At 45.0% G+C, this 27,116-nt stretch overlaps 1 protein-coding gene across 1 annotated transcript in view; it reads left to right on the forward strand.

Annotated features, from left to right (window-relative positions):
- The window catches only part of COL10A1 (collagen type X alpha 1 chain), an 88,467-nt gene extending 83,917 nt beyond the window's left edge, over positions 1-4,550 (forward strand). The window contains exon 3 of the mRNA XM_029595234.1: positions 2,136-4,550. Within this exon, the coding sequence (XP_029451094.1) occupies positions 2,136-3,991 (1,856 nt within the window). The 3' untranslated portion in view covers positions 3,992-4,550. The remainder of the gene's footprint in view (positions 1-2,135) is intronic.
- The last annotated feature ends 22,566 nt before the right edge of the window (positions 4,551-27,116 follow it).

Raw genomic sequence — 27,116 nt, forward strand, 5'->3', positions numbered from 1 at the left:
GATTCCCTCCCCCCCCAGCCAAAATCGATCGTTAAGACAATCGATCACACGATTCACATCTCTAGAATTTACATGTTATTTTAACCAAAGTAGAAACATAACTGGAAAGACCGAATAGGACAATTTGTTTTTTATCTGCCATCATCTAGTGTGGATGGAGAGACCAGAGCCAGTAGTTTGTATGGTATTTTTCTGACATCATGGTTCTGTGTTACTCTGACTCCTTAGCCTGTGGATTAAGGACAGGCTATGGGATCACAGCCCATCTCTACTTTTAAGGTCCAACTACTTTGTGTTTTCTTAAAAAAAAACAACAAAAAAAAACCACTGGAAAAATTGGTATGCCATGAATCCTGGTCCAGTGGCTTCTTCTGTACATTTTACTGCCCTGGAAATAGTGAGTGTCATATATAAGCCCTGGCTAGGATGCACCCAAGAGCACATGAAAGAATGATGGACCCTTTCTGCATGCAGTTCTCTCCGTCTCTACATCTGAGCTCCAGGGCTCCCTATCGGGGGAGGCTTAACCTCAAGGCTCTTGTACATTTGTCCCAGTGCAAGCCCCTTTTTCTTCTCTGATCACAGCAGTAATGATAAATAGTCTCTATGTATTCAAAAAGCACACTGACTAGCAAAATGGTTTCCAACATTTTTACTGAAGAATATTTACAGCACTCACTTCGGAGTTTAAATAAAGTCAATATATAATAGAATGGCAGAGAAATTAATAAATGTGTGACCTCAGTCTTCGAGTAAAGTCTTGTAATGTCTCTGGACACTCACTTCTTAACACTTGATCTCTTTCTCTTCCCTGTCACTCAGATTGCAGATAGTTCAACACTCTGTTGTTTAATTCTTAATTTTTTATCACTGCTTTCTCCCCACTGTGTAGTGATTAGATTAAAGCTCAATAATTTATCAAGTCCCAAGTCTCATTCCTTTCCTGAAGTCTTCTTAAATACTTTAACTCTCCTTATGAAGTACCAGATGGCACTTTCCTCTCAAGTGTAACCCACCTGAGCCAGCAGCAAACACAGTCCTTAATTACTCTTTGCCCCTTCCCTCCAGCACAGGACAGGAGTACACTTCTTAGATAAAAAAAAGCCTTTACTCCATAGGCTTTTCCTGGGTGAAAGATGCTGCCTCCCAACAGAATGCAAACTGATTCCCTGGTACCAAGGGTACTCAGCTCCTCGTGGGAAAGATCAGTAATCTTTTACAAAAATAGGAAAAAAACCAACCAGAGACAGGAAGGATAGAAAAACTTCCTAGCACAAAACAGATCCTTTAAAGCTAAAACTCCTCTGCATCAGGTCACTAACAGGTCTTTCCTCTGGAGGAGTGATAGCGCTCTTCCCTATCTTTGATTTCACCAATCACAAAGATGTTCCAATCCACTGTGAGTAGTCCACACATGGGTCTCACAATGGAGGTCTCCAAAAATGAATTAAAAGAGCAAAAAGCAATCGCAAATAGGTCAGTTGAACAACCTGACGCACTACAGGAAAAAAGAGACAGCCCTTCTAGAATAATTTACAAAAATAAATAATAGGAGACAAAGAGCGTCTAACTTCAGGAAATCCAAACTAAAATCCATGCTCCTAGGAAGGATGCCTGGTGAGGTTTGGGTTTTACTCTCCCACATGGGAGAGTAAAACCCAAACCTCACTTTTTATTTCATGGCCCCGAACCTACCCAGCTAGTTAGTACACTCCATCTGGGAAGGAAATCAGAGGTTCCTTACACGTAGAGTTGGTCAGCAGCTTTCTCTGGAGCGTTTATTGCCTTAGAAATGGTTAACGGAAAACAAAATGGAAGAACATATTTTCAAATATTAATTTTATTTACATTATTGACACAACAGCCAGCTGAATTTCTGATAAAGCCTCTTCACAGTTATATTGGTCTTTAGTTGAATCTAATCTGAAAACTTAATACATTGGGTTAATTAATTGCATATTTATATGAATCACAGTGTTACAAGTCTAGGAAACTATCAGAAAACACCAGTATTGGCACATATAGAATTAATCAGTTTGCTTGGTTATTTTAATGATATTTTCTATGCAATGTATTATAACTTGAAACTTGAAAAATACAAAATTAAAGAAAAATAAACTTGTTTTTTCTTTCAGTTTTGCAAGGCAAGGAACAACAAGGACCTCCTGGCCCACCTGGCCCAAGAGGGCATCCAGGACCTCCTGGACCACAAGGAAAGACAGGTTATGGAAGTCCAGGCCTACAGGGTCCCCCAGGTCTCCCAGGACCACAAGGATTTCCTGTACTTGGAAAACAAGGTCTCCCAGGTCTTCTAGGAAAGCCAGGAGATAGGGGATTTCCTGGAGAAAAAGGAGATGTGGGACTCACTGGCTTCCCAGGACCAAGAGGGCCACAAGGGCCACCTGGAATTCCAGGGCCTGTTGGAATTTCTGCTGTTGGAAAGACAGGACCCATGGGACCCCCAGGGGCCCCAGGACCAAGAGGTGTTCCAGGACTGAAGGGGGAAGTTGGCATGCCTGGTATAAATGGAATAAAGGGAGAAAATGGATACAGTGTTCCTGGACGTCCAGGTGAAAGAGGTCCTCCAGGACTGCAAGGACAACCAGGGCCTGCTGGAATAAATGGCAATGGGAAACCTGGTGAAAGAGGACCTCAAGGACAACCAGGAAGACAAGGTGATCGAGGATTACCTGGTAAACCAGGACTGCCAGGTACTCCAGGCACTCAAGGGCCTCGAGGAGAGCCTGGGCTACTAGGAATAGGAAAACCTGGAGTCAGTGGGATACCAGGATTGCCAGGGCCTCCTGGACAGAAAGGAATAACTGGATCTCCAGGTATGCCTGGGCCTCAGGGACCATCAGGATTTGGTAAACCAGGTGTACCAGGAATTAAAGGACAACAAGGACATGAAGGCACTCCAGGTCTTCCAGGAATTAAAGGGGAACAAGGACCAGCTGGACTTCCTGGAGCACCAGGAATATCTGGATTACCAGGCAATGTGGGACCTCAAGGATTAAAAGGGATGTCAGGGGAACCTGGGCTGCAAGGACTTAAAGGTGAGGTAGGACCTCATGGTCCACCTGGATATCCAGGGGTCAAAGGTGAAAGAGGTTTACCTGGTTTAGAGGGAAAGCTAGGATACCCAGGGAAGCAGGGTCCTACTGGCCTTAAAGGAGACTCAGGGTTACCAGGCCAGAAAGGAGATACTGGGTTTGTAGGGCCTCCTGGTCTACCTGGTGCAGTGGGTACAACAGGACTTAAAGGGATACCAGGATATAATGGTGAGCCGGGTCACAGAGGAACTCCTGGAATACCTGGTATGAGGGGCCCTGTTGGGCCTCCAGGCATCCCAGGACTTCCTGGCCATAAGGGGGAACCAGGGTTGCCTGGATTGCCAGGGCCATCTGCCATTTCTACAAAAGGTTTAACTGGACCAATAGGGCCACCTGGACTTCCAGGGCCAAGAGGTATTAATGGAGAGCCAGGTTTACCCGGTCCTCCTGGTCCCCCTGGCACACCAGGCCAAGCAATACTTCCTTACCACATGCCAGATGGTTACATGAAGACAGGACAAATTCCAGGTTTAACAGGAAGGCCAGTGTCCGCTTTTACAGCCATGCTCAACAAAGCCTTCCCACTCTCAGGATTTCCCATCAAATTTGACAAAATCCTGTATAATAGGCAGCAGCATTATGATCCCAGAACAGGAATATTTACATGCAGGATTCCAGGACTTTACTATTTCTCTTACCATGTTCATGTGAAAGGTACCAATGTCTGGGTTGCCCTGTATAAGAACAGCAACCCCGTCATGTACACATATGATGAATACAAAAAAGGACATCTTGACCAGGCCTCTGGCAGCGCCATTTTAGAATTAACAGAAAATGATCAAGTTTGGCTGCAGTTACCTAGTGCAGACTCCAATGGTCTGTATGCCTCAGAGTACATGCACTCCTCCTTCTCAGGGTTATTGTTTGGCTCCACATGATACTAATCTGTAATCTCCCAAGCAGAAGTCTACCACTGACGTGTCTATGGCCTGAACATCAACCAAAACCTTCAGAAAAATCAGTTTATTTAATATGCAGAGCATCAATATTTCAAGTGATGACATTCTGGGGCTCACTGACTTCCCGATGTATCCATCAGGATGAAGATCAATAGCAGACAGAAGACTTCACGTCTTGCACAATGGGGGTGATGGAGGTTTGGAAGCAGACTAGCCCCCCCCCCCCCTCCAGCACTGTGATAACTCACATTGTAGAGGGCAAGTTGTCCGTCTAACTATAGCGCTTTCCACATCTGCCTATTAACCCAGCATCAGGGAAAATGAAAGGAATCAGACTTCCCATGAAATGGTTTTAAATGTAATTTAATAGCAGCTAAAAATGAGCCTATAATAAAAGCCAGCATACAATAATTATTTTACAGTGGCACAGTGTATCATACCTGCTATGCTGAAATCTCTTAGAATCGGTCAACTTACACTTGCCTCGATGCCAGTCCCATGCCAGTAAAACCAATAATAAATTAATGTGTCTGACGTATACTTCATTCCTATGTGTTTCTTCCCATCCTCCATGCACTGCACCAGGGGAACAGAAATGTCTATAGTATCTGAATATAATCTGCTTGCCACGAAAGGTGGAATATAAATGCAAAAATTGGTACAATCCCTCTATATCTCCCTGATTCTGGGACACTGCTATACCAGAGTATAAATTATATTGCAATGATAGGATGGATCAACTTGTGGGAGGAGGGGGTGGCACTTTAGGTTAGGGATAGAGAAAGATCCTGCAGGAGAATCCTTAGGGGTGGAAATCCCATGTGTGATGGGGAAGAGTATAGCGGCAGAGGATTTCTACCATTCACTTGGCCAAAATGAACAATCAAATGATGAGAAATTAGGGAAACTAACCAATTTGGCAGCACAGTAATAATTGGGGATTTCAATTACCTTTTTTTCAAAACAAACACGTTGTAAACAAGGATTTTAAATTTCAGTGTGTCAAATTTCATTTAATTTGTATATAGGACCATCATAACACCCACGGTATGCAAGCGGGTAAGCTTGTATTTTCAACCGCTACTGGTGATGTTTAATCATCTGTCCAATTAGCTCACTGTCCTTTTTATTAATGAATATATCTTTCTGCTTTTTCTTTCTTTTTCTTTCTTTGTTCTTTTTATAATTTTCTTATTTATAAAAAAGATGTGGAACAGTACTTCCCTTGTTTTGATGGTGCTACCGCGCTTTGGAGATCCAACGATTTAAATGAGGTCCAGTCTGATGTACGTTTCGCAGGGCTGCTGCTTCAGGGACTGTAATGGACGTTTTTCTCCAAATAATTCTGCTGAGAAGAAGTCTGTTTATTGTATCCACATAGCTCTGGTCCTAATTACTTTCACTCTAAGAAATTTAGATTCAAACAATTTACCATACATATTCTTAAAAATATATATACTGCACATTAGGGATGTGAATCGTGTCCTCGATCGTCTTAACGATCGATTTCGGCTGGGAGGGGGAGGGAATCGTATTGTTGCCGTTTGGGGGGGTAAAATATCGTGAAAAATCGTGAAAAATCTAAAAATCGCAAAACCGGCGAATCGTTTTCGTACGGAAAATGGCGCCGGCCATACGCGTATGGCCGGCGCCATTTTCCGTATGGAAAATGGCGCCGGCAGGAGATCGACTGCAGGAGGTCGTTCAGCGAGGGTTCCGGCGCCTCGCTGAACGACCTCCTGCAGTCGATCTCCTGCCGGCGCCATTTTCCGTACGAAAACGATTCGCGGCGGGAAATCGCTCCATGACCCCCGCTGGACCTCCAGGAACTTTTGGCCAGCTTGTGGGGGGCCTCCTGACCCCCACGAGACTTGCCAAAAGTCCAGCGGGGGTCCGGAAGGACCTCCTGCCGTCCAATCGTGTTCGTCTATGGCCGCCGCCATTTTTCGGTGCCATTTTGGAAAATGGCGCCGGCTGAAGACAACAAGATTCAGGAGCAGGAGCCCGTTCCGGACCGCTGCCGTTCCGGACCGCTGCTGGACCCGCAGGTTATTTAACTCATTTGGGGGGGGGGGTTGGGGAGGGTGGGGGATTTAATTTAAAGGGTCGGGGGTGGGTTTTAGGGGTTTTAGTGTGCCGGCTCACGATTCTAACGATTTATAACGATAAATCGTTAGAATCTCTATTGTATTGTGTTCCATAACGGTTTAAGACGATATTAAAATTATCGGACGATAATTTTAATCGTCCTAAAACGATTCACATCCCTACTGCACATCCCTAGGGTTACTTGGATATGTTTGAAATCGCAACTCACCAAACCTTACCGCCATTTCCTCTTGTCGGCGTCTGAATGGTGAGACCGCGAGACCAGTGTGGTTTATATGTAAATTTCCATGTTTCACCTGTATGTCAATGTTGTCTGATGAGATGGTGCTCACATGAAGTGAATCCACTCAATCTCCCTGTTAAGCCCGTGCGGGGCCACTGATTGTAATCGATAGATCCACTTTTGTTCACTTTGACAGAGACGTTTGATTCTGTCTCCTCTTCTCCAATGTGCTGGTGTGATTTCCAGGATGGTCCATTGAATCTAAATTTCTTAGAGTGAAAGTAATTAGGACCAGAGCTATGTGGATACGATAAACAGAGTTCTTCTCAGCAGAATTATTTGGAGAATAACGTCCATTACAGTCCCTGAAGCAGCAGCCCTGCGAAACGTACGTCGGACTGGACCTCATTTAAATCGTTGGATCTCCAAAGCGTGGTAGCGCCATCAAAACAAGGGAAGTACTGTTCCACATCTTTTTTATAAATATAAAAAGAACAAAGAAAGAAAAAGAAAGAAAAAGCAGAAAGATATATTCATTAATAAAAAGGACAGTGAGATAATTGGACCGATGATTAAACATGACCCGTAGCGGTTGAAAATACAAGCTTACCCGCTTGCATACCGTGGGTGTTATGATGGTCCTATATACAAATTAAATGAAATTTGACACACACGCTGCCGGCTTTCGCACCCAATAGCGCCACCGTGAAAGGTGGTATTATTGGGCGCGATACTGGCGGCAATAAGGATTCTTACCTTTCGCATCAGCAAAGTCGTTATGGAGCCCGCCCTGAGGCCACCCCAACTCCGTCCCGGGGACGCCAGGGAAGGCGGCATTTGCAGGCTGAGACCACCAATGCTCTGAGAATCGCTGGTGCAGGGAAAAGAGAGGTGAGCAGCAAAGGTCGCAACCATCTGCGAACGATGGGCGCAACAATCCCACTCAGTTGTATGTATATTTATTGCATTGTTTTTGTGAAGGGACGGGCGTGAGAGAAGTGTAAGTCCTGGCTACTCATATTATCTATTTCCCTCCCATCTCAAGTTACAGCTCACATGTTAAAAACAAAAGTTACTAAGATTCTTCTAGAGTTTTAGGAGCTAAGGGGCCGATGCAATACAGTGCGCTCAGCCGAGCGCACTGTTTAATCCGCAGTCGGATATGGGATAAATAGGTGCTAATCCACCCCCTAATGCAATAAGGGGATTAACAGGGCCAGTGCAAGGGTATTAGGCACCCTAGCCAAACCTTACAGTCTGATGCCCCCTCCCCATACACAATTTTAAATTATGCATTTATAACATATTTTACATGAAAAATGACATTCTGAGGTAGAATTAATATACAAGTTGTTGTGATATTTCATGCACCGTTGTGATGCCAACAAGAAAACTTTGCAACTTGGAATTCATATGGCATCATACCTATTATGATATATTTCAGCATGGTCCTCCCGTATCAACACAGTACTATCTGCCAACACTCAAAGAATAACAACCCTACCTATGAAAAAGAATACCAGAAATATTACACCAGAATCTAAAATATCAATACACCTCCTATCAGGAATACAGAACAGGCCAAGCTACTACAGATCCCTACAGAGAAACCACATGCTAAAAGAATGCTTCATCTCAGTCTTTGCATGCAGAACACAAACCCTCACCAAATACAGAATAAAGCCACATAAAGTATAAATAGAAATGTGCAGACAAAAACTAAACTGTAAAACGCATCACACCAGACTCTATACAGTGTAACAATGGAAAAACAAAATTTCACCATTCCTTGTGAAACAAATCAATAAAATAAAGATATATAAATCATTAATCATAATTATAAAATCATACAAATAAAATAATTTCAAAACAGCTGATGAATAGAATATCCAATAATTAAAGACTCATGCAAATTTTGAAAGCTTTACCAAACACCAATAAAATATTTCAAACAGCAGACACATCACATACTACCCAATAATTAAAATGGTAGTCAATCAAGAAAAATGAACTTAAAAAGCCACCTTTACTTACCCTCTCCAGCAGTTCTCCTACTCCTTTCCCTTGCAGGCCATACCAGAAGCAGCAGTAGCTGCTGAAGCTGTCCTCACAGTCCTCTTCCTTAGGGACCACAACCAGTCTCTTTTCTCTCTCTCACATATACACACCAGTCACACCCTCAGGAGCAGTTTCTGTCTCTCACACACCAATCATCTCCCCAAACAGTCTCTCTCTCTCTCTCTCACAAACACACACACACCAGTCATCTCCCTGATCAGTCTTTCTCACACATACACACGTCACCTCTCTGGCCAGTTTCTCTCAATCACACAAAGCTCTCGCTCTCTCTTACTTACACACAGGCTTTCAATCACACACATGCTCTATTTCACTTACACACAAGCTCTCAATCACACACATGTTCTATCTCACTTACAAACAGGCTCAATCACACACATATGCCCTCTCTCACAGTCACAAGCCAGCCAAAAACATGCTCCATTTCTCTCGCACACACACATTGATACACAGAAGCGCCCTCCCTGACTCATATATACACCACACACATACAGAAGCACCCTCCCTGTCTCACATATACGCCACACACATACAGAAGCACCCTCCCTCTCTCACATACACATTACACTCTCACAGAAGCACCTTGCTTTCAGACTTGTAGCATTTTTCACTTTTACTAAACGTTAAAGTGATGCTCCCAACGTTAAATAAGAGTACCACATTCCTATCAAAAGGCGAAATGACACCCTTCCTTCAGGTTCTGTCCTTCCAAGGGACGGCCACCCACACCGTACAGCTTCTCTTGTTTTACGCTTTCAGGCAATAAAGCAAGTGTCTTTCTTCAAACTATCAGTCATATGATTATTCATGTGGGAGATATGGAACAGAAAGACATTCTTAGTCGGCTTCCCTTTTAAATGGGAAGAATCCAGTCTTAGTCATTTAAAAATATACATTTTCTAAAGGCTTAAAAAAACAAAAAACATTTCAGATTCTATTCTAGTCTTCCTGCTTAAATTATGCTTAAAAAAAACAAACCCAAACCCCACCTGGCATCAGTATCTTAAATTTGTGATTTTGCTGAGATGAACATTTTAAATACTTTAATTTTTTTTGCTTTAGTATTTGTCTCTACCCACTTTGTTAAATTTTATTTTCCAGAAGAGGGATGCTTAAAATTCAGTAATTTCATCTTTCATCCAACTTTTCAAAAGTTCAGCTATATGTATTATCATATTTCATTTTTTTAAACTGGCAGATTCCTTTCTCACATACACACACACTCACAGAAAGAAGATCGGCGCCGAGACTTAGGGGGCGCCGCGACAGGCAGGCAGCCAGCTCCCGACTCGCCCTGCTTCCCCCCGAGTGCCACCCTCCCGACATCCCTCTAGTGGTCCAGCGGAGGTCCCGGGAGCGATCTGCCCTCCCGGGGCCTCGGCTGCCACTAAGCAAAATGGCGCCGGTGGCCTTCAGCCCCTACCATGTGACAGGGGCCAACCAATGGCACTGGTAGCCCCTGTCACATGGTAGGGGCTGAAGGCCAATGGTGCCATTTTGCTTAGTGGCAGCCGAGGCCCCGGGAGTGGCAGAGTGCTCCCGGGACCTCTGCTGGACCATTAGGGGGGTGTCGGGAGGGTGGCAGTGGCGGGGAGGTAGGGGGAGTCAGCAGCTGGCTGCCTGCTGCGGCGCCCCCTAGTCTCAGCGTTTGGTCTCCACCTAGGTGAGTCGGAGGCTGGCAGAATTTTGAAAGGGCACTTTTTGCACTTTCAAAATTCTGCTGCCTGCCGTGGCGCCCCCTAAGTCTCGGCGCCCTAGGCACAGGCCTAGCTCGCCTAGTGGTTCCTCCGGCCCTGGGGATTAACGCCTATTAAAGCGTATCCGATGTGGAGTGAATGAGATAGTGCTCATCACATGCAAATGCATGTGAATGAGCCTATTACTCATTCACTTCGAATGCAAAAAGATAAATGTACGTCTCAGACGAACATTTATCGCTCAGATATTAATGCCTACCTGGCATTATCGGCGGCCATTTTCATTACTGCCAGACGGCTGGTTATGAAAACTGATGCCGAGTTTACCAGAGTTGGTCTTCATAATTGGCAGTTAGGAAGGAGGCATTAAGGTCCTAGCGTGACCCCATAATTTCCATATTGCATGGTACCCCCCTTGCGGGCACCATGCATGCATTAAAAAAGTGGGCACTGAAATGTCAACGCCCGCTTTCAGCGCATATAATTGCATCAGCCCCTAAGAGTGTTCGTTGGTCCGCCGTGGGTGCCGTCACCCAGCATGTGTGACTGTTATGTGCTGCTGACCACGGAGAACTTGTCACAGGTAAGCAACTTTGATTACCTCTGTAAGCAGCCATTCTGGTCCAACACCGGGCAGTTTGCCACCCAAGCCGGGGGCAGGGGGGCTTGTCAGTTTTTAAAAATATAGATTGCAGGAGGGAGCTGGGTTTTATTTGATAGGTCCAGAACAAACACTGAATGAATCGGGGGGAGGGCAGCATAGTAATCTTTCACACAGGGCAGAAAAAACACTAGCACCAGTCCTAATGTTCTTATGTCCTATATTGATATGTAAAGGTCTCGTTTAGGGATAATGTGAGCGCCTTCCACTGCTGAAACTTTCTCATTTTCTGGAATCCCGTTACTGTTTCGTCTGACGATGTAGTATCGCCTCAGACTTGGGAGGAAAAGGGAATTCGAGCTTGGGTGCGCAGTGCTTGCCAATGTCCTTGTTGCCCTTTTTCCCTGGGGAAAGCACTGGGGCACGTGCTGAAGCGTGCCTCTGCACGGTTGTCACAGTGACAGAAGCCATCATGTGATTGGCTGTGAGAGATACGTTACAGATCTCTACCCTTTTATTTTAATCATTCCGGCAGCATACCTAACATTCGGGCCGATACAGTAAGGAGCGGTAGGAAGAGCTGCGTTAGTGCTGGGCGCACCCGCGTTTGCCGCACGCACAGTCCGGCTCACCTACTGCTCGATACTGTATTTAAATAGCTTGCAAATGCAAGCCGCGTCCAAGAAGCGTCCATGAAGCGTTAGGCCCGCGCAATCCATTTTACTGTATAGAGCGCTATACAGCGCCTATACAGTATCCTGGGTGCGCTGGTACCTGTCATTTCAAATGTCATTTCAAATGACATTTGAAATGACAGGTACCAGGAAGTGGATGGTCCTCTTTCCCTCCCTCCCGAAGCAAGGCGCAGGGCGAAAGTTAAAGCAAAAGGGAGTGTGATAAAAGTAAACTTACTGGCGGGAGCCGGCGGGCGCGCATTCTTCGAGGCGGGAGCTGGCGGGCGCGCATTCTTCGAGGCGGCGGGAGCCGGCGGGCGCGCATTCTTCGAGGCGGCGAGAGCCGGCGGGCACGCATTCACCGAGGCGGCGGGAGCCGGTGGGCGCGCATTCACCGAGGCGGTGGGAGCCGGCGGGCGTGCATTCTTCGAGGCGGCGGGAGCCAGCGGCGAAAGCGGCCTCCAACAGCCCCCGCCGGCGGTGAATGAATGCACGCCTGTGCAATTCGGGCGCTCAAGGCGTGACGTCACGACGTTTGGCGTCACGGCGTGTGACGTCGGCGTTCGTGACGCCACGCCTTGAGCGCCCGAATTGTAAGTTTACTTTTATCACACTTTATTCCCTTGTGTTTTAACCCGGCTTCACGCAAGGAACAGAAGTTGCAATTATTTCTGCCGTTAACAAACGCGTTTGCAATAAGAAAGGAAACTTTTTTTTTTGCAAGACTGGGGCAGAGCTGGGTTGCTGCTCCGGAGACCCCGGGAGGATTGGCCCGTCAGTTTGAGAGGACTGGGGCTGCCCCAGAGACCGGCACCCATGGACGCGTCCAGGGCAGGTGAGCGGGGGCTGGGGGAAAGTTTGCCGCCTACCCTTACCCCTGCCTCTAACGCAGGGGTAAGAGTAGGCGGTAAGTTAGCAGGTTAAACGTGCGGGAAAACTGCAGGTTTAAAAAGCGATAGTCGAGGCGCGCGTTACTGTATGGGAGGGAATAGCTAATCCGATCGCTTACATCTCATATACATGCCGCGGGCAGAAAGGGTTACCCGTTGAGTTAAAGAGGCGGTAAGGATGGGTTAAAGGGGATAGTGAATCGCAGGTTGGGCTAACGCGGGTTAGAAGCAGAGTAACCGCGGCTGCAGTTTACTGTATTGGCCTGATTGTCATGCTAATAAAGCTATGAGAATATGCTTTGCTGCGGATAATTCTCATTGGCCGAGCAGAAGTGACGCATCCGTGATTGCATGAGGCAGTTAACCAATCAGCCCAGTGATGCTGTTGGCGGTTTTAATATTTCACCATTGGCAATGTGTTTTCAGGTCTGAGGGCGGTGCACGCTGAGCGGGCCACTGTTTGCTCACGCCTCGGGTTTTATTTATTGTTCTCTCCCAGTCACTGAGCTCCGGGCAGAGGCTGAGAGCCGCCGGAAGTGACACGCGTAGCCCGGGCACGCTCTCGGGCCGGGTCTGCCGCGAGAGGTCTCACATGGCCCGTTTCCTCAGCCGCGGCTCTTACACCGTTCATGAGGCTCAGGGGCCAAAAGTTACGTTGCTGTTAAGGGCGGACGCTGCTTGTGCACAAAATTACAATTAACTCAGAGCAGGGTGCTTTCTGCCTCCTATCACGTACGCTTCTTTCTCAGTTATATGTTTTTATATTCCGCCTTCCCCAAAACCCCAAGGTGGCTAACAACAAAATAAAAAAAAAAAATACAAAGTAAAGAACAATCAGTAGCATTTAGTGTCAATTTACAGCGTGTCCCTGCAATTGAATGCAGGCGAGTGGAAAAGCGCCCCTAGCACTGGTACGAGGTGACACCCAGACTTATCTTCATGGAGAAGAGAAGTACTGGGTCTGGAGACAAAGCTGGCAGTATTCTTACCTGTACTAGATCCTATTCAAGCTAGAAGATTGAATATAGAGTTTTGCTTTTTTTCTGTAAAGGAATACCCATCCTTCAAACGCAAACTGCCTGAGCTTCCTAATTATGACCAATCTGCTTCCAAGCCCCAGGATACCTATTGAGAGAGTGGGAATATAGCCCTGTAAAGCATACGTTTGCAGTGAAAATGTGGCAGGATTCCCCGTCCCCCATCCATAGACCCTCGTGAATTTAGCAGACAACTTATAACATCAGACATTGAACCTCACTGAAATCACCCTTGGCACTGTGAAGCAAAGTCCCCTGTGCCTTTGGGGTGCTACAATAAGAACATGAGAACATGCCATACTGGGTCAGACCAAGGGTCCATGAAGCCCAGCATCCTGTTTCCAACAGTGGCCAATCCAGGCCATAAGAACCTGGCAAATACCCAAACAAATGAATAAGCAGTGACTATACTGCCTCTGTCTTGTCTCTATCCTTTCTGAGATACGGTTTCCAGAACTGAACTCCGTATTCCAGATGAGGCCTCACCAAGGACCTGTACAAGGAGGTTCAAAAAGGCTAGAGAGGTTGTCCAGAGAAAGGCGACCAAACTGGTATGGGGGTCTGTATCAGAAGACTTAGAAGGAGAAGCTGAAGGACCTGAATATGTACGCCCTGGAAGAGAGGAGGTGCCGGGGAGATGTGATACAGACCTTCAGATACCTGAAAGGTTTTAATGATGTATGTCCTTCAAACCTTTTCCACTGGAAAGGAAACTAGAGCTAGAGGATGATGAAACTCCAGGGGGGACGACTCAGAACCAACATCAGGAAATATATCTTCACAGAGAGGGTAGTAGATGCCTGGAATGACCTTCTGAAAGAGATGGTAAAGACAAACACAGTAAACAAATTAAAAGAGGCATGGGATAAGCACTGTGGATCTCTAAAGGCTAGAATTGGAAATTAAGAAAAGGCTGCATGGGGGGGGGGGGTTGTAACTTACACGGAGTGGCAGCTACCACCCTTGACAAACGGCATGGGGATTACAACCTGAATCCAATAAGCTTACATGATTTTGACACAAAGGCAGCATCACTATCCACTTCGACTTGGGGGAGGGGGGGGGATTGGATTCCGACAACAACCAACACTGGGTTATGGCTTTTACAGTCTGCGGTGCTGATACGCAGACATTAAGGAAAAAGCTCAGCAGTGCTCTAAGACCACCTCCAAAAGCAAAGAACTTTCAAGCAGCATTGTATGAATTATCAGGAAGGCTGTTCATCCTGCAAAATGTTGCTAGCAGAAATTTTTGTCACGGATTTGAGTGTAGCTTCATTTTGATGGTTAATATTACTACCCTTAACATAAAGTTTGGGGGTAACCTGCACAGAGTAGCAGTTACTACCTTATTGTTGTGTCCGTCAGTGCCCGACGCCCTCTCTCCGCCCTCCTTACCTCTCCGGCGCCTCCCTCTCCGACGGCGGGAAAAGCTTGGCTGCCGCGGCGTTCTCCTGCCACTTGTTCTCGGGCGTTCCCGGACCAGCTCGACGCTGCAACTGCCATGTTTCCTGGAGGCCTAGGGGCGCGCGTGCGGTGCGGCCCCGATTGAAGTACCGGCATTGGCGAGAACCTCGGGGGCTTCCCCCGAGGATGACGTCACCCGCGACGGATATTTAAGGTCTCAGAATTTGCTAACACATCGAGTTAGCAAGGGTTTCGGCGTTTCGCTACCTAAGCTACTCTGCCTCCTCGGACTTACCAGAGGAACCTGCTCCTCGGGGGCCTCGCTCTCTCCTTGTTTTTTCAGGTGACAGTCTGGAACCGGTACTCGCTCCTTGAGTGCCCTGATCCCAAGCCTGCTTCGTATACTCTTCTGCCTGGAAGTCATCACTACCAACTATATCAGCTACATCAGTAAGTTACCAGCTTTCTCTCTGAGCTTTCCCTGGAACCAGGTACTCGCTCCTCGAGGGCCTATACTTTCCAGCTCCTGGGCTTCACTGGGACGTTGTGTGAGTGTTATCATCTGCATACCCTGCACACTCACTATATTCTCAGTCTCTCTTCAGCTCAGCCTCCAGGGATCGCTGTTCCAGTATCTGAGGGACTACAACCCAGCTGAGCTTACCAGCTCACTACTGCCATCTCTGGTGGTTCAGTATACTGTCTAAATAAAGAACTAGTGTGTGTTTGTCTCCTAACTTTGAGCCTGACCGGTGGTCTCTCTCGGGATCTCCCCCGGGGGCATGGTCATCTGCCACCGGCCCAAGGATCCACCCACTACTCTACTAAATAAATAACAGAAAATAACACTTATGAAACTTGCTGGACAGATTGGATGGACTATTTGTCTTTTTCTACCATGATTACATTGTAACTATTCCCTAACTCCATTTGATTAATAGCATTTATGGATTTCTGCTCCAGGAACTTATCCAAACCTCCTTTAAACCCAGCTAAACTAATTGCCATAACAACATCCTCTGGCAATGAATTCCAGAGCTTAACTGTGCGTTGAGTGAAAAATTTCCTCCAGTTAGTTTGAAATGTGCTACTTTCTAACTTCATGGAGTGCCTCTTAGTCCTATTATCCGAAAGAGTAAATAATTGATTCACATTTACCCATTCTAGACCTCTCATGATTTTATAGATCTCTATCATATCCCCCCTCAGCCGTCTCTTCAAGCTGAACAGCCCTAACGATATAGAGGCATTAAGACATTTTCCATTTTATTCACTATTCCCTCATAATAATTCCTAATATTGTTTGCTTTTTTGACCGATGCAGCGCACTGAGCCAATGATTTCAATGCATTTTCCACAAAGATGCCTAGATTTATTTCCTGGGTGGTAACTCCTAATATGGAACCTAACATCATGTTATTAATTTATATTGTTTTTCGGCACTTGAAAGTGGATTACATTCAGGTACTGTAGGTATTTCCCTATCCCCAGGGTGCTTAAAATCTAATTTATTACTGAATACCATTCAAGTGCTAAATTAAGTGTTATGACTCCTGCCCGCAGAGCTACTCCCCGGGAGCAGGCCTCTTACCTTTCGGCGCTGCCTTCTCGATGCGGCTGGAAGCCGCCGACAGCGGGCCTTCATCGCGGCAGGAGCCGCGCACCCTGCTTCCTTCCACGTGGCCAGGAGGCCATCCATCAGACTCCTCTTCACGCCAGCAGGAGCCGCAGACTTCAGTGTCTTCAGCCGCCAACGTCCGTTCCATCTTCGTGGCATGAGGCCGCAGTCCCCAGTCTCTCCTGGCGGCCGGAGCCGCCTTCGATTTCTCTGGCAGCGGCAGGAGCTGCTGCCGACGTCGGGGCCTGCCTGTGCGCAGGCCCAGCTTCTCCTGCCTTCAGCGTCTCTGCGGCAGCATGGCCGCTCTCCAAGGTCCTGTCCCCTTACTAAGGGGCAGGCCCGCGACTTCTTCCCCTTCTTAAAGGGGCAGCGTAGGTGGGATCCTCCTGGCCCCACCGGAAGGCAGCTTCACCTAGTTTCCTGTGTCAGCCCTATTTAAGGGCTTCTCCTGCACTCCTGTGTTGCCTGGCATTGGAGTTTCCTGTCTCTGGAAGTCTCGTCTTCCAGTGCTTCCGTCAGGTCTTCGTTCTTCGTGGGAGCGCCATGTCTCGTCTTGCTTCCTGAGTCTCCGTTGCTTCCTGTGATTTCCTGATGTTCCATGTTTTCATGTTTTGAGGTTCCTAGTCCAGGCTTCCTGATGTTCCAGGCTTCCTGATGTTTCACCTCCTGATATTCCAGGCTTCCTGATGTTTCACTTCCTGATGTTCCACTTCCTGATGTTCCAATGTTTCGCTCCTCCTTCGCCTGCTTCGAGTCCTTCTGATCCTCCAGCTCCTTTGGTTCTCCAGATGACACCTTGCCTCGTCATTGGAGTTTTTGTCTCGGCTGGATTCCCTCCTGACCTTCCAGCTTCTGTGGTTCTCCAGATGACACCTTGCCTCGTCATTGGAGTCTCATCCTGGCTGGATTCTCGTCTTGTGGTTCCAAGTCCTCTTGACCCTCCATCTCCTGTGGTTCTCCAGATGACACCTAGCCTCGTCATTGGAGTTTCGTCTCAGCTGGATTCCCTTCCTGCGCTTGTCCCGCTCTTCGCATGGTCCGTGACCAGCCTCTTCAGGTTGTGTAGGGCGCGCAGTGGGACAGGGAGGTCCACGACCAGCCCATTGGGTCCGCCTGTGTAGGTGGGCTTTGTTGGGCGCCCTGAGAGACAGTGCCAATGTCTGAACCTTCCAAGCTTCTCGTCTCATCCAGACTCTTCCAAGTTTCCTGTCTCGTCTAGAGTCTTCCAAGTTCCTGGTCCATATTCAGAGTCTTCTCATCTTGTCTTGAGTCTTCTGTGTCACAAGGCCTCTGTCTGCCCTCATCCTCAATCCGGCCTGCTGCTTCTTGCCGATACTTAGCAGCAGGTCCGAAAGGGTTGGGAATGGTCGGGGGACTGTTTACTAACCAACATAATGTTGTTGGCTTTCCAGAAGCATTCAGGTCCTAGCTTGATGGAGAGAACCTTGCCCAAATCTCATCTTGGAGTGAGTTTCCTCACTCCAAAGGTCATCAAGTCTTCATGAGACCACTGTTCTGTTCGTAGGTGTCATGTACAATGTCAAAGTGGCCCCTAATCCCCTACACTCTTACCTAATCCCCACCTCGAGTTACTAGGTGGGCCTACCATAGGGATACAAATACCTACCTATGGGCCATGACATTATGGCCAGTCTCTCTCTCTCTCTCTCTCTCTCTCTTGTGTCTGGGACCATGGTCCCCCAGTGGTTGAATGCAGGAAATACAGCAGGTTGGCACTTATCGCAGAATCTGAAAAGGGTATCGCAATTTGTGCTAACTTAGCTCTTCGCACAGGTAATTAGCGCAAATTGTGATAAATGCTATATTAGCAAAAAACACCCCCCTTTTTCTATCACATGTGGTACTTACCACATTTTGATAAATCCAGGCCAAAAAATCAGTTTTCTCAGAACAAATACATTTAATTCTTAGGAATTGTCCAATTTGGGAGATGGTTTCAAAGGTTATGCAGATGAAAACTGGAGTATAGCAATAAAGAGTTACCCTCCATTGGTTAACAATACAACGTTGTACCAACTGTATTGCCCTTCTTAAAAATTAAAATGTCTAAGAAAGCAATCTGAGTGGAATGGAACGTGAGAGTAAAGTGAAAATTCTTATCTACGTTATTAAGCCAATTCACAAATGCAATTAGTTGTTCTATCGCAGTCCAAATTAAAAATATGTCATCAATATATCTTGACCAATATCGGTTATTTTCAAAATGTGAAGAGGAATACAGGAAATTGTCTTCAAAGGAGGCCATGTATAAATTAGCCACACTGGGGGCCCTTGTAGACCCCATGGTGATACCGTGATGTTGTAAAAAAAATATCTCCTTTAAATCCAAAAAATTTCCAAGTTAATGCAATCTTTGCCATATTAAAAATGAAGTCTGAAGGGATGCGTTGTGATCTAGAGCGTTTCGATAGTATGGGCTGGATAGTTGAAGAGCTGCTTGTTGTGGAATATTCGTGTATAGAGAACTAATGTCCAAAGTAAGTATAAAAAAAATCTGATTGCTGAATAAGAACATGTAAAAGGGTAAGCATATGTGTAGTGTCACGACTGTAAGACTTAGCCTGTTTAACCTCATCATGTAAAAAAAACATATCAATCAATGATGATAGAGGTTCCAAAATAGAGCCAATAGGGACGTCCTTGAGGATTTTGCAACCGTTTGTGAATTTTCAGAATTATATAAAATTGTGGAGTAATGGGAAATTTTGAAATCAAAACATTAATTTCTCTCCCAGTTAAAAAACCAAGTTCCCTTGCTACTGAAATTTTTCTATCAATCAATTGTATGTATGGAGTTAGGTCTTCATCTAATTTAGTATAATAAGTGGAATTATTTGGTTGGTTCATAACTTCAGACTCATATTGTGTTATGAATTGTACCACCACTGCTCCTCCTTTATCAGCCAGTTTTATTACAAGATATTGTCTCTGTTGCGAGTTTAAACTGAACGTTCTGTATCAACAAGATGAACAAAGGTGGGGGCTGGAGGAGATTCACAGCACAAAGCAAGATCTGCCTCACAGTGACACAAAACTCATTATAAAAACTGACAGCATTTTATTCTCAAAAAGACCGAAAAGTATTGTACAAAATTATCTAGTAACCCTTGAATGTTAGAGGAAAAAACATTTCTCACCGAAAGTACAATTTGTAACATTATAGTCTCCCTTTAACTATTATTAATTTCTCTCTGTCCACCTCCAGCCATCTCCCAAATAGTTCTATTTATTTATTTTATTTAGATTTTTTATATTCTGCTTTTTGCACTTTTTCAGCGCTTCAAAGTGGATTACATTCAGGTACTGTATCCCCGGTCTGCGACACGCAAAATACGTTTACTGAAGTAGGACAGCAAAGTACCTTATTAAAAGAAAAATTACTATATGCATTCAGATAGCAGATTTTGCTAACCATGAACACAAAGAGTAGCACAATTCAGGACCAATAAAACTGCATTAATCTGGACTGTAGCATTAACATGAGAATCAGAATAGTGGCATTTGCAAGTAAGTATTTAACTAGGTATCAGTGATAAAATTTCACAGAAAGCAAAGGAAAACAATATTCGAAGCACTTCAGTTCTTGAAATGAAGAATTTGAGATATCTTCTGTGGCAAAGGGTGGAATAATTTCAAGTTATGAGGTCAATGACAAATGATGTGCACAAATCTCGCAGCACAGCACTCTGGAAGCTGTTCTTGAAGTACAGCCTCTGCACTCTCATCACTAGGTCAGATGGTTGTGTTTATGGATTAATACCTGATATGAGATGCATAAAAACTGAAATTAAGTAAATAAAAAACTCTAGAATAACTTCTTGTATGTAATAATCCCTGCAGGCACTATTCATCAAGTCGCACCACATAGAGACCATGATGTATAACATGTATTTCACTGAACTGATGGCACAAGTGTATACAGTGCACTATTTTAACGACACACTAAGGCCCGGATTTTAAAAGCTCTACGCGTGTAAATCTGGAGGGCTAATGCGCTCCTGGCCTATTTTAAAAAGGCTCAGCCACACACGTATGTCCTGGGGCATTTGCTGCCGTGCCGGGGGATCATGTGCTGGCAGGCTGCCGGCATGCCCAACCTGTGCCTGGCCAGAGGCAGGCACAAAAGGTAAGGTAAAGGTCAGGGGGGGGGGGGGGGTTAGGATAAGGTTAGGGGGCGGGAAGGTTAGGGTAAGGGGTAGGAAGGTTAGATTAGGGGGTTGGGAAGTTCTCTCCCAGGCCGCTCCGAAATCGGAGGTAACCGGGGAAAGGCCGTGGGCTTCGGTGTGCGCAAGTTGCACTAATGTGCACCCCCTTTGCGTGCACAGACCCCCGATTTTATAACGTGCGTACATGTTATAAAATTGGGCGTCCATGTGCGCGCGCGTACCTTTTAAAATCTACCCCTAAATGGGTACTGACATGCACAAAACATCAAATAACAAACATTTGTATATTCAACACTTCTGTACCTTTGCAGTTGATCAGTGTGGTCCCACATTGGGGCTGGGCGTCCTCTCCTAGGAGGGGGATGGGGGGTTGTCCAGCACCTGACCCACTTCTACACTCTGCCTTCTATCCTTCAACTAGTTTGTAATCCACTCCAACAGCTTTGTGCTCACTCTCAAGCTTCTCATTTTATTCATAAGCTTCCTGTGCAGGACCATATCAAATGTTTTGCTGACATCCAAGTGGATCACATTGTACGCTCTTCCTCGATCTGATTCTTTAGCCACCCAATCAAAAAAATCAATCAGATTTGTCTGACAGGAACTTCCCCTGGTGAAACCATGCTGTCTTGGGTCAAGCAACCCACTGAATTGTAGATAGTTCACTATCCTTTCCTTCAGCAGAGTCTCCATTAATTTTCCCACCACCGAGGTGAGGCTAACTGGCCTGTAGTTTCCGGCCTCCTCTCTGCTCCCGCTCTTGTGAAGCAGGACCACCACTGCTCTTCTCCAGTCCCATGGCACCACTCCTGTTTCCATGGATCTATTGAACAGATCCTTCAATGGACCCGCCAGCACATCTCTGAGCTCCCTCAGTATCCTGGGATGAACCTCATCAGGCCTCATGGCCTTGTCCACTTTCAGTTTTTCTATCTCTTCCCATACATTCTCTTCTGTAAACGGAGTTTCATTTACTCCACCCCCCTCCAATGTCTTGTTAAGTAGCATCGGTCCTTCTCCAGGGTCTTCTAAAGTGAACACTGAACTGAAGTGTTCATTTAATATTTCGGCCATTTCTTTGTCTCTCTCCACACATTGATCCTTATCACCTTTAAATTTCACTTTACCACTTTGGATCTTTCTCCTTTCTCTGATATATCTGAAAAATGTTGTCATCTCACTTTACCTCTCTGGCAATCATTTCTTCTCTCTGACTTTTTTGATTTCTTTCTTTGTCTCCCTCAGTTTCACCAGATATTCTTCTCTGTGTTCCTCTTTTTGGGATCCTTTATATTTCTTGAATGCTATTCTTTTTACTTTTATTTTATCAGCCACCTCCTTTGAGAATCAGATCGGTTTCTTATTTCTCTTGCTTTTCTAACATATAGATTAGATGCCTTTGTAATTGCTTCTTTTAGTTTGGATCACTGTTGTTCCACCTCTCTCATTTTCTCCCAGTATTCTAGTTCTGCCCCCAGATATTTCCCCATTTCCACAAAATCTGTATTTTTGAAGTTCAAAACTTGGTTCTTCGTGTATCGTCTCTGGATCCTATTTGCAATATTAAACCATACTGTTTGATGATCACTGGTGCTGAGGAGGGCACCCAACCGGACATTAGAGACATTATCTCCATTAGTGAGCACTAGGTGAAGTATAACTCTCTCTCTTGTGATCACCTCATTCGTCATTCTGCTTTCCAGATCATTTATAAATGTATTAAAAAGCACGGGTCCAAGTACAGATCCCTGAGGCACTCCACTGTTTACCCTTTTCCACTGCGAAAACAAACCATTTAATCCTGTCTTTTAACCAGTTTGCAATCCACAAAAGGTCATGGTTTCCTATCCCATGACTTTTTAATTTTCTCAGAAGCCTCTCATGCGGGACTTTGTCAAACACTTTCTGAAAATCCAAATGCACAGGGATGGTAACTTCAAAATATGTGGACAGGCACACATATATGTGCTTGTGTAGCGCCCGGCCAGAAATGTGACTGTTATAAAATAGGCTAGTTACATGTATATGTCTGACTAATTTTAAGCTTATGTGCGCCCAGCAGCATAAGTTGGGTTTTAGCTGCATAACTGTAACAGCACATGTCCATGGCATGAGCAGTTTCATCAGTTCATCCACCAGTTTGCCCAGTCTACAGTTGGGTCCTCCAAATCCTGCCAGTTTGTTTGCCTGTAGCCCCCCCTCTCAGTTAACCCAGCCGACAGTCGTTCAGCAGCACATAGTTCGGAGAGAGGTATCTTCAAAGGATACTAATGATGCATTAGAATTAGGGCATCCTGACAGTGAGGTTCCAATAATTAGAAAAATAGTCCAAGTGCCTGTAACTAAAAACTCAAATGAGCTAAAAAATTCTAACTTATCCCTATCAATTAAAAAGCAGAATGAAAGTACAAAAAACAAACTTCGAAATGTTTGTATGCTAATGCCAGAAGTCTAAGAAGTAAGATGGGAGAATTAGAACGTATAGCAGTGAATGATGACATAGACTTAATTGGCATCTCAGAGAAATGGTGGAAAGAGGATAACCAATGGGACAGTGCTATACCGGGGTACAAATTATATCGCAATGACAGAGAGGAGCACCCGGGAGGAGGTGTGTCGCTTTATGTCCGGGATGGCATAGAGTCCAACAGGATAAACATCCTGCATGAGACTAAATACAAAATTGAATCTTTATGGCTAGAAATCCCTTGTGTGTCAGGGAAGACTATAGTGATAGGGGTATACTACCATCCACCTGGTCAAGATGGTAAGACGGACAGTGAAATGCTAAGAGAAATTAGGGAAGCTAACCAAATTGGTAGTGCAGTAATAATGGGAGACTTCAATTACCCCAATATTGACTGGGTAAATGTATCATCGGGACACGCTAGAGAGATAACTTTCCTGGATGGAATAAATGATAGCTTTATGGAGCAATTGGTTCAGGAACCAATGAGAGAGGAAGCAATTTTAGATCTAATTCTCAGTGGCGCACAGGACTTGGTGAAAGAGGTAATGGTGTTGGGGCCACTTGGCAATGGTGATCATAATATGATCAAATTTGATTTAATGACTGGAAGAGGAACAGTGTGCAAATCCAAGGCTCTCGTGCTAAACTTTCAAAAGGGAAACTTTGATAAAATGAGAAAAATTGTTAGAAAAAAACTGAAAGGAGCAGCTACAAAAGTAAAAAATGTCCAAGAGGCGTGGTCATTGTTAAAAAATACCATTCTAGAAGCACAGTCTAGATGTATTCCACACATTAAGAAAGGTGGAAAGAAGGCAAAACGATTACCGGCATGGTTAAAAGGGGAGGTGAAAGAAGCTATTTTAGCCAAAAGATCTTCATTCAAAAATTGGAAGAAGGATCCAACAGAAGAAAATAGGATAAAGCATAAACGTTGGCAAGTTAAATGTAAGACATTGAAGACAGGCTAAGAGAGAATTTGAAAAGAAGTTGGCTGTAGAGGCAAAAACTCACAGTAAAAACTTTTTAAAATATATCCAAAGCAGAAAGCCTGTGAGGAAGTCAGTTGGACCATTAGATGATCGAGGGGTTAAAGGGGCACTTAGAGAAGATAAGGCCATCGCAGAAAGATTAAATGATTTCTTTGCTTCGGTGTTTACTGAAGAGGATGTTGGGGAGGGTACCCGTAATGGAGAAAGTTTTCATGGGTAATGATTCAGATGGACTGAATCAAATCACGGTGAACCTAGAAGATGTGGTAGGCCTGATTGACAAACTGAAGAGTAGTAAATCACCTGGACCAGATGGTATACACCCCAGAGTTCTGAAGGAACTAAAGAATGAAATTTCAGACATATTAGTAAAAATCTGTAACCTATCATTAAAATCATCCATTGTACTTGAAGACTGGAGGATAGCAAATGTAACCCCAATATTTAAAAAGGGCTCCAGGGGCGATCCGGGAAACTATAGACCGGTTAGCCTAACTTCAGTGCCAGGAAAAATAGTGGAAAGTGTTCTAAACATCAAAATCACAGAACATATAGAAAGACATGGTTTAATGGAACAAAGTCAGCGTGGCTTTACCCAGGGCAAGTCTTGCTTCACAAATCTGCTTCACTTTTTTGAAGTAGTTAATAAACACGTGGATAAAGTTGAACCGGTAGATGTAGTATACTTGGATTTTCAGAAGGCGTTTGACAAAGTTCCTCATGAGAGGCTTCTAGGAAAAGTAAAAGGTCATGGGATAGGTGGCGATGTCCTTTCGTGGATTGCAAACTGGCTAAAAGACAGGAAACAGAGAGTAGGATTAAATGGACAATTTTCTCAGTGGAAGAGAGTGGACAGTGGAGTGCCTCAGGGATCTGTATTGGAACCCTTACTTTTCAATATATTTATAAATGATCTGGAAAGAAATACGACGAGTGAGATAATCAAATTTGCAGATGACACAAAATTGTTCAGAGTAGTTAAATCACAAGCAGATTGTGATAAATTGCAAGAAGACCTTGTGAGACTGGAAAATTGGGCATCCAAATGGCAGATGAAATTTAATTTGGATAACTGCAAGGTGATGCATACAGGGAAAAATAACCCATGCTATAATTACAGTGTTGGGTTCCATATTAGGTGCTACAACCCAAGAAAGAGATCTAGGCATCATAGTGGATAACACATTGAAATCGTCGGTTCAGTGTGCTGCGGCAGTCAAAAAAGCAAACAGAATGTTGGGAATTATTAGAACGGGAATGGTGAATAAAATGGAAAATGTCATAATGCCTCTGTATTGCTCCATGGTGAGACGGCACCTTGAATACTGTGTACAATTCTAGTTGCCACATCTCAAAAAAGATATAATTGCAATGGAGAAGGTACAGAGAAGGGCCACCAAAATGATAAAGGGAATGGAACAGCTCCCTTATGAGGAAAGACTAAAGAGGTTAGGACTTTTCAGCTTGGAGAAGAGACAGCTGAGGGGGGATTATGATAGAGGTGTTTAAAATTATGAGAGGTCTAGAACGGGTAGATGTGAATCAGTTATTTACTCTTACGGATAATAGAAAGACTAGGGGGCACTCCATGAAGTTAGCATGTGGCACAATTAAAACTAATCAGAGAAAGTTCTTTTTCACTCAACGCACAATTAAACTCTGGAATTTGTTGCCAGAGGATGTGGTTAGTGCAGTTAGTATAGCTGTGTTTAAAAAATGATTGGATAAGTTCTTGGAGGAGAAGTCCATTATCTGCTATTAAGTTCACTTAGAAAATAGCCACTGCCATTAGCAATGGTTACATGGAATAGACTTAGTTTTTGGGTACTTGCCAGGTTCTTATGGCCTGGATTGGCCACTGTTGGAAACAGGATGCTGGGCTTGATGGCCCTTGGTCTGACCCAGTATGGCATTTTTCTTATGTTCTTATGTTCTTGGGGCTCCTTCCTGAGTCGCTTCATGGGCCAAGGGCTCACTCTCTCCCAGGAGCAACGATCACGTCCCTGCATCTCTCCTCAGGGCCTGCCAGGTGCGTTTGTAACACTGAGATACAGATTGTAGTTTAGGATATACAAACATACTTAATGGCCACGGACTATGACAGTTAACCCAAACTAAGCCACTCTACCTTCCATTACCGGTCACAACTGGAATGGGATGAGAAGGGCAAGCAACAAGGTCTAGCTTCATCATAGCGTAACCAAGGAGGAACCACAGACAAATCAAAGTGACCAATAATATGCCCCTGCATGCACTATGCACGCATGAAGGAGCGCACAAAGGATCTTTGAACACATACTTCAGCATGCATGACTTTGGTGGCCTTCTGAGTCTTTAAGCCATCCCCTGCTGATGTTAGTAGGGGTGGGGAGTTAGATAACAGCTGCAGGGAAGGTGCACCGAAACCAATGAAATTCAAAAGACAAAAGCACTGTAACTTATCAACACTGAAATTAACCACCATGGAGAATCAAAACTCAGCACAGAATCTTATAATAAATAAGATTCATAAGCTCTATAATGCACAGATCCTGAAACTCAAATCCAATGAGGCAGTCAACAGGAAAGCTCACTGCACTGAAACCAGCCACCATGGTAAAGACACTAGAAAAGAAAATCACTAGCTTGTAAATACTGAAATCCATTATGGGGCAGATTTTAAAAGGGTTACGCGCGTAACCCTTTAAAACTCCTCCTGCACGTGCCGAGCCTATTTTGTATAGGCCCGGCTATGCGCAAGCCCCGGGAGGCAGGCACAACTTCTAAGTTAAAGGTAAGGGCTGGGTTTTAGGTAGGTCTGGGGGGTGGATTAGGTAGGGGAAGAGGTGAAAGTGGGGGGGGTGGAAGGAAAGTTCCCTCCGTGGCTGCTCCGATTTCGGAGCAGCCTTGGAGGGAATGGAGGAAGGCTGCGCGCAAGGTGCGCGCAAGGTGCACAACTGCGCACGCATGTTATAAAATCGGGCATATATTTGTGAGCACCAGGTGCGCGCACAAATCTACGCCCGCGCCTAAATATTAAAATCCGGCCCTATGTGAACATCGCTGGAACTGAAAGTGACTGGCAAGAAACTGGCTGGTGCTGAAATTTCATAAAGTGACCCTGGAAGTCATAGAAACGAAGAAC

Source organism: Rhinatrema bivittatum, chromosome 3 (assembly GCF_901001135.1).
Source record: "Rhinatrema bivittatum chromosome 3, aRhiBiv1.1, whole genome shotgun sequence".
Taxonomy (NCBI): Eukaryota; Metazoa; Chordata; class Amphibia; order Gymnophiona; family Rhinatrematidae; genus Rhinatrema; species Rhinatrema bivittatum.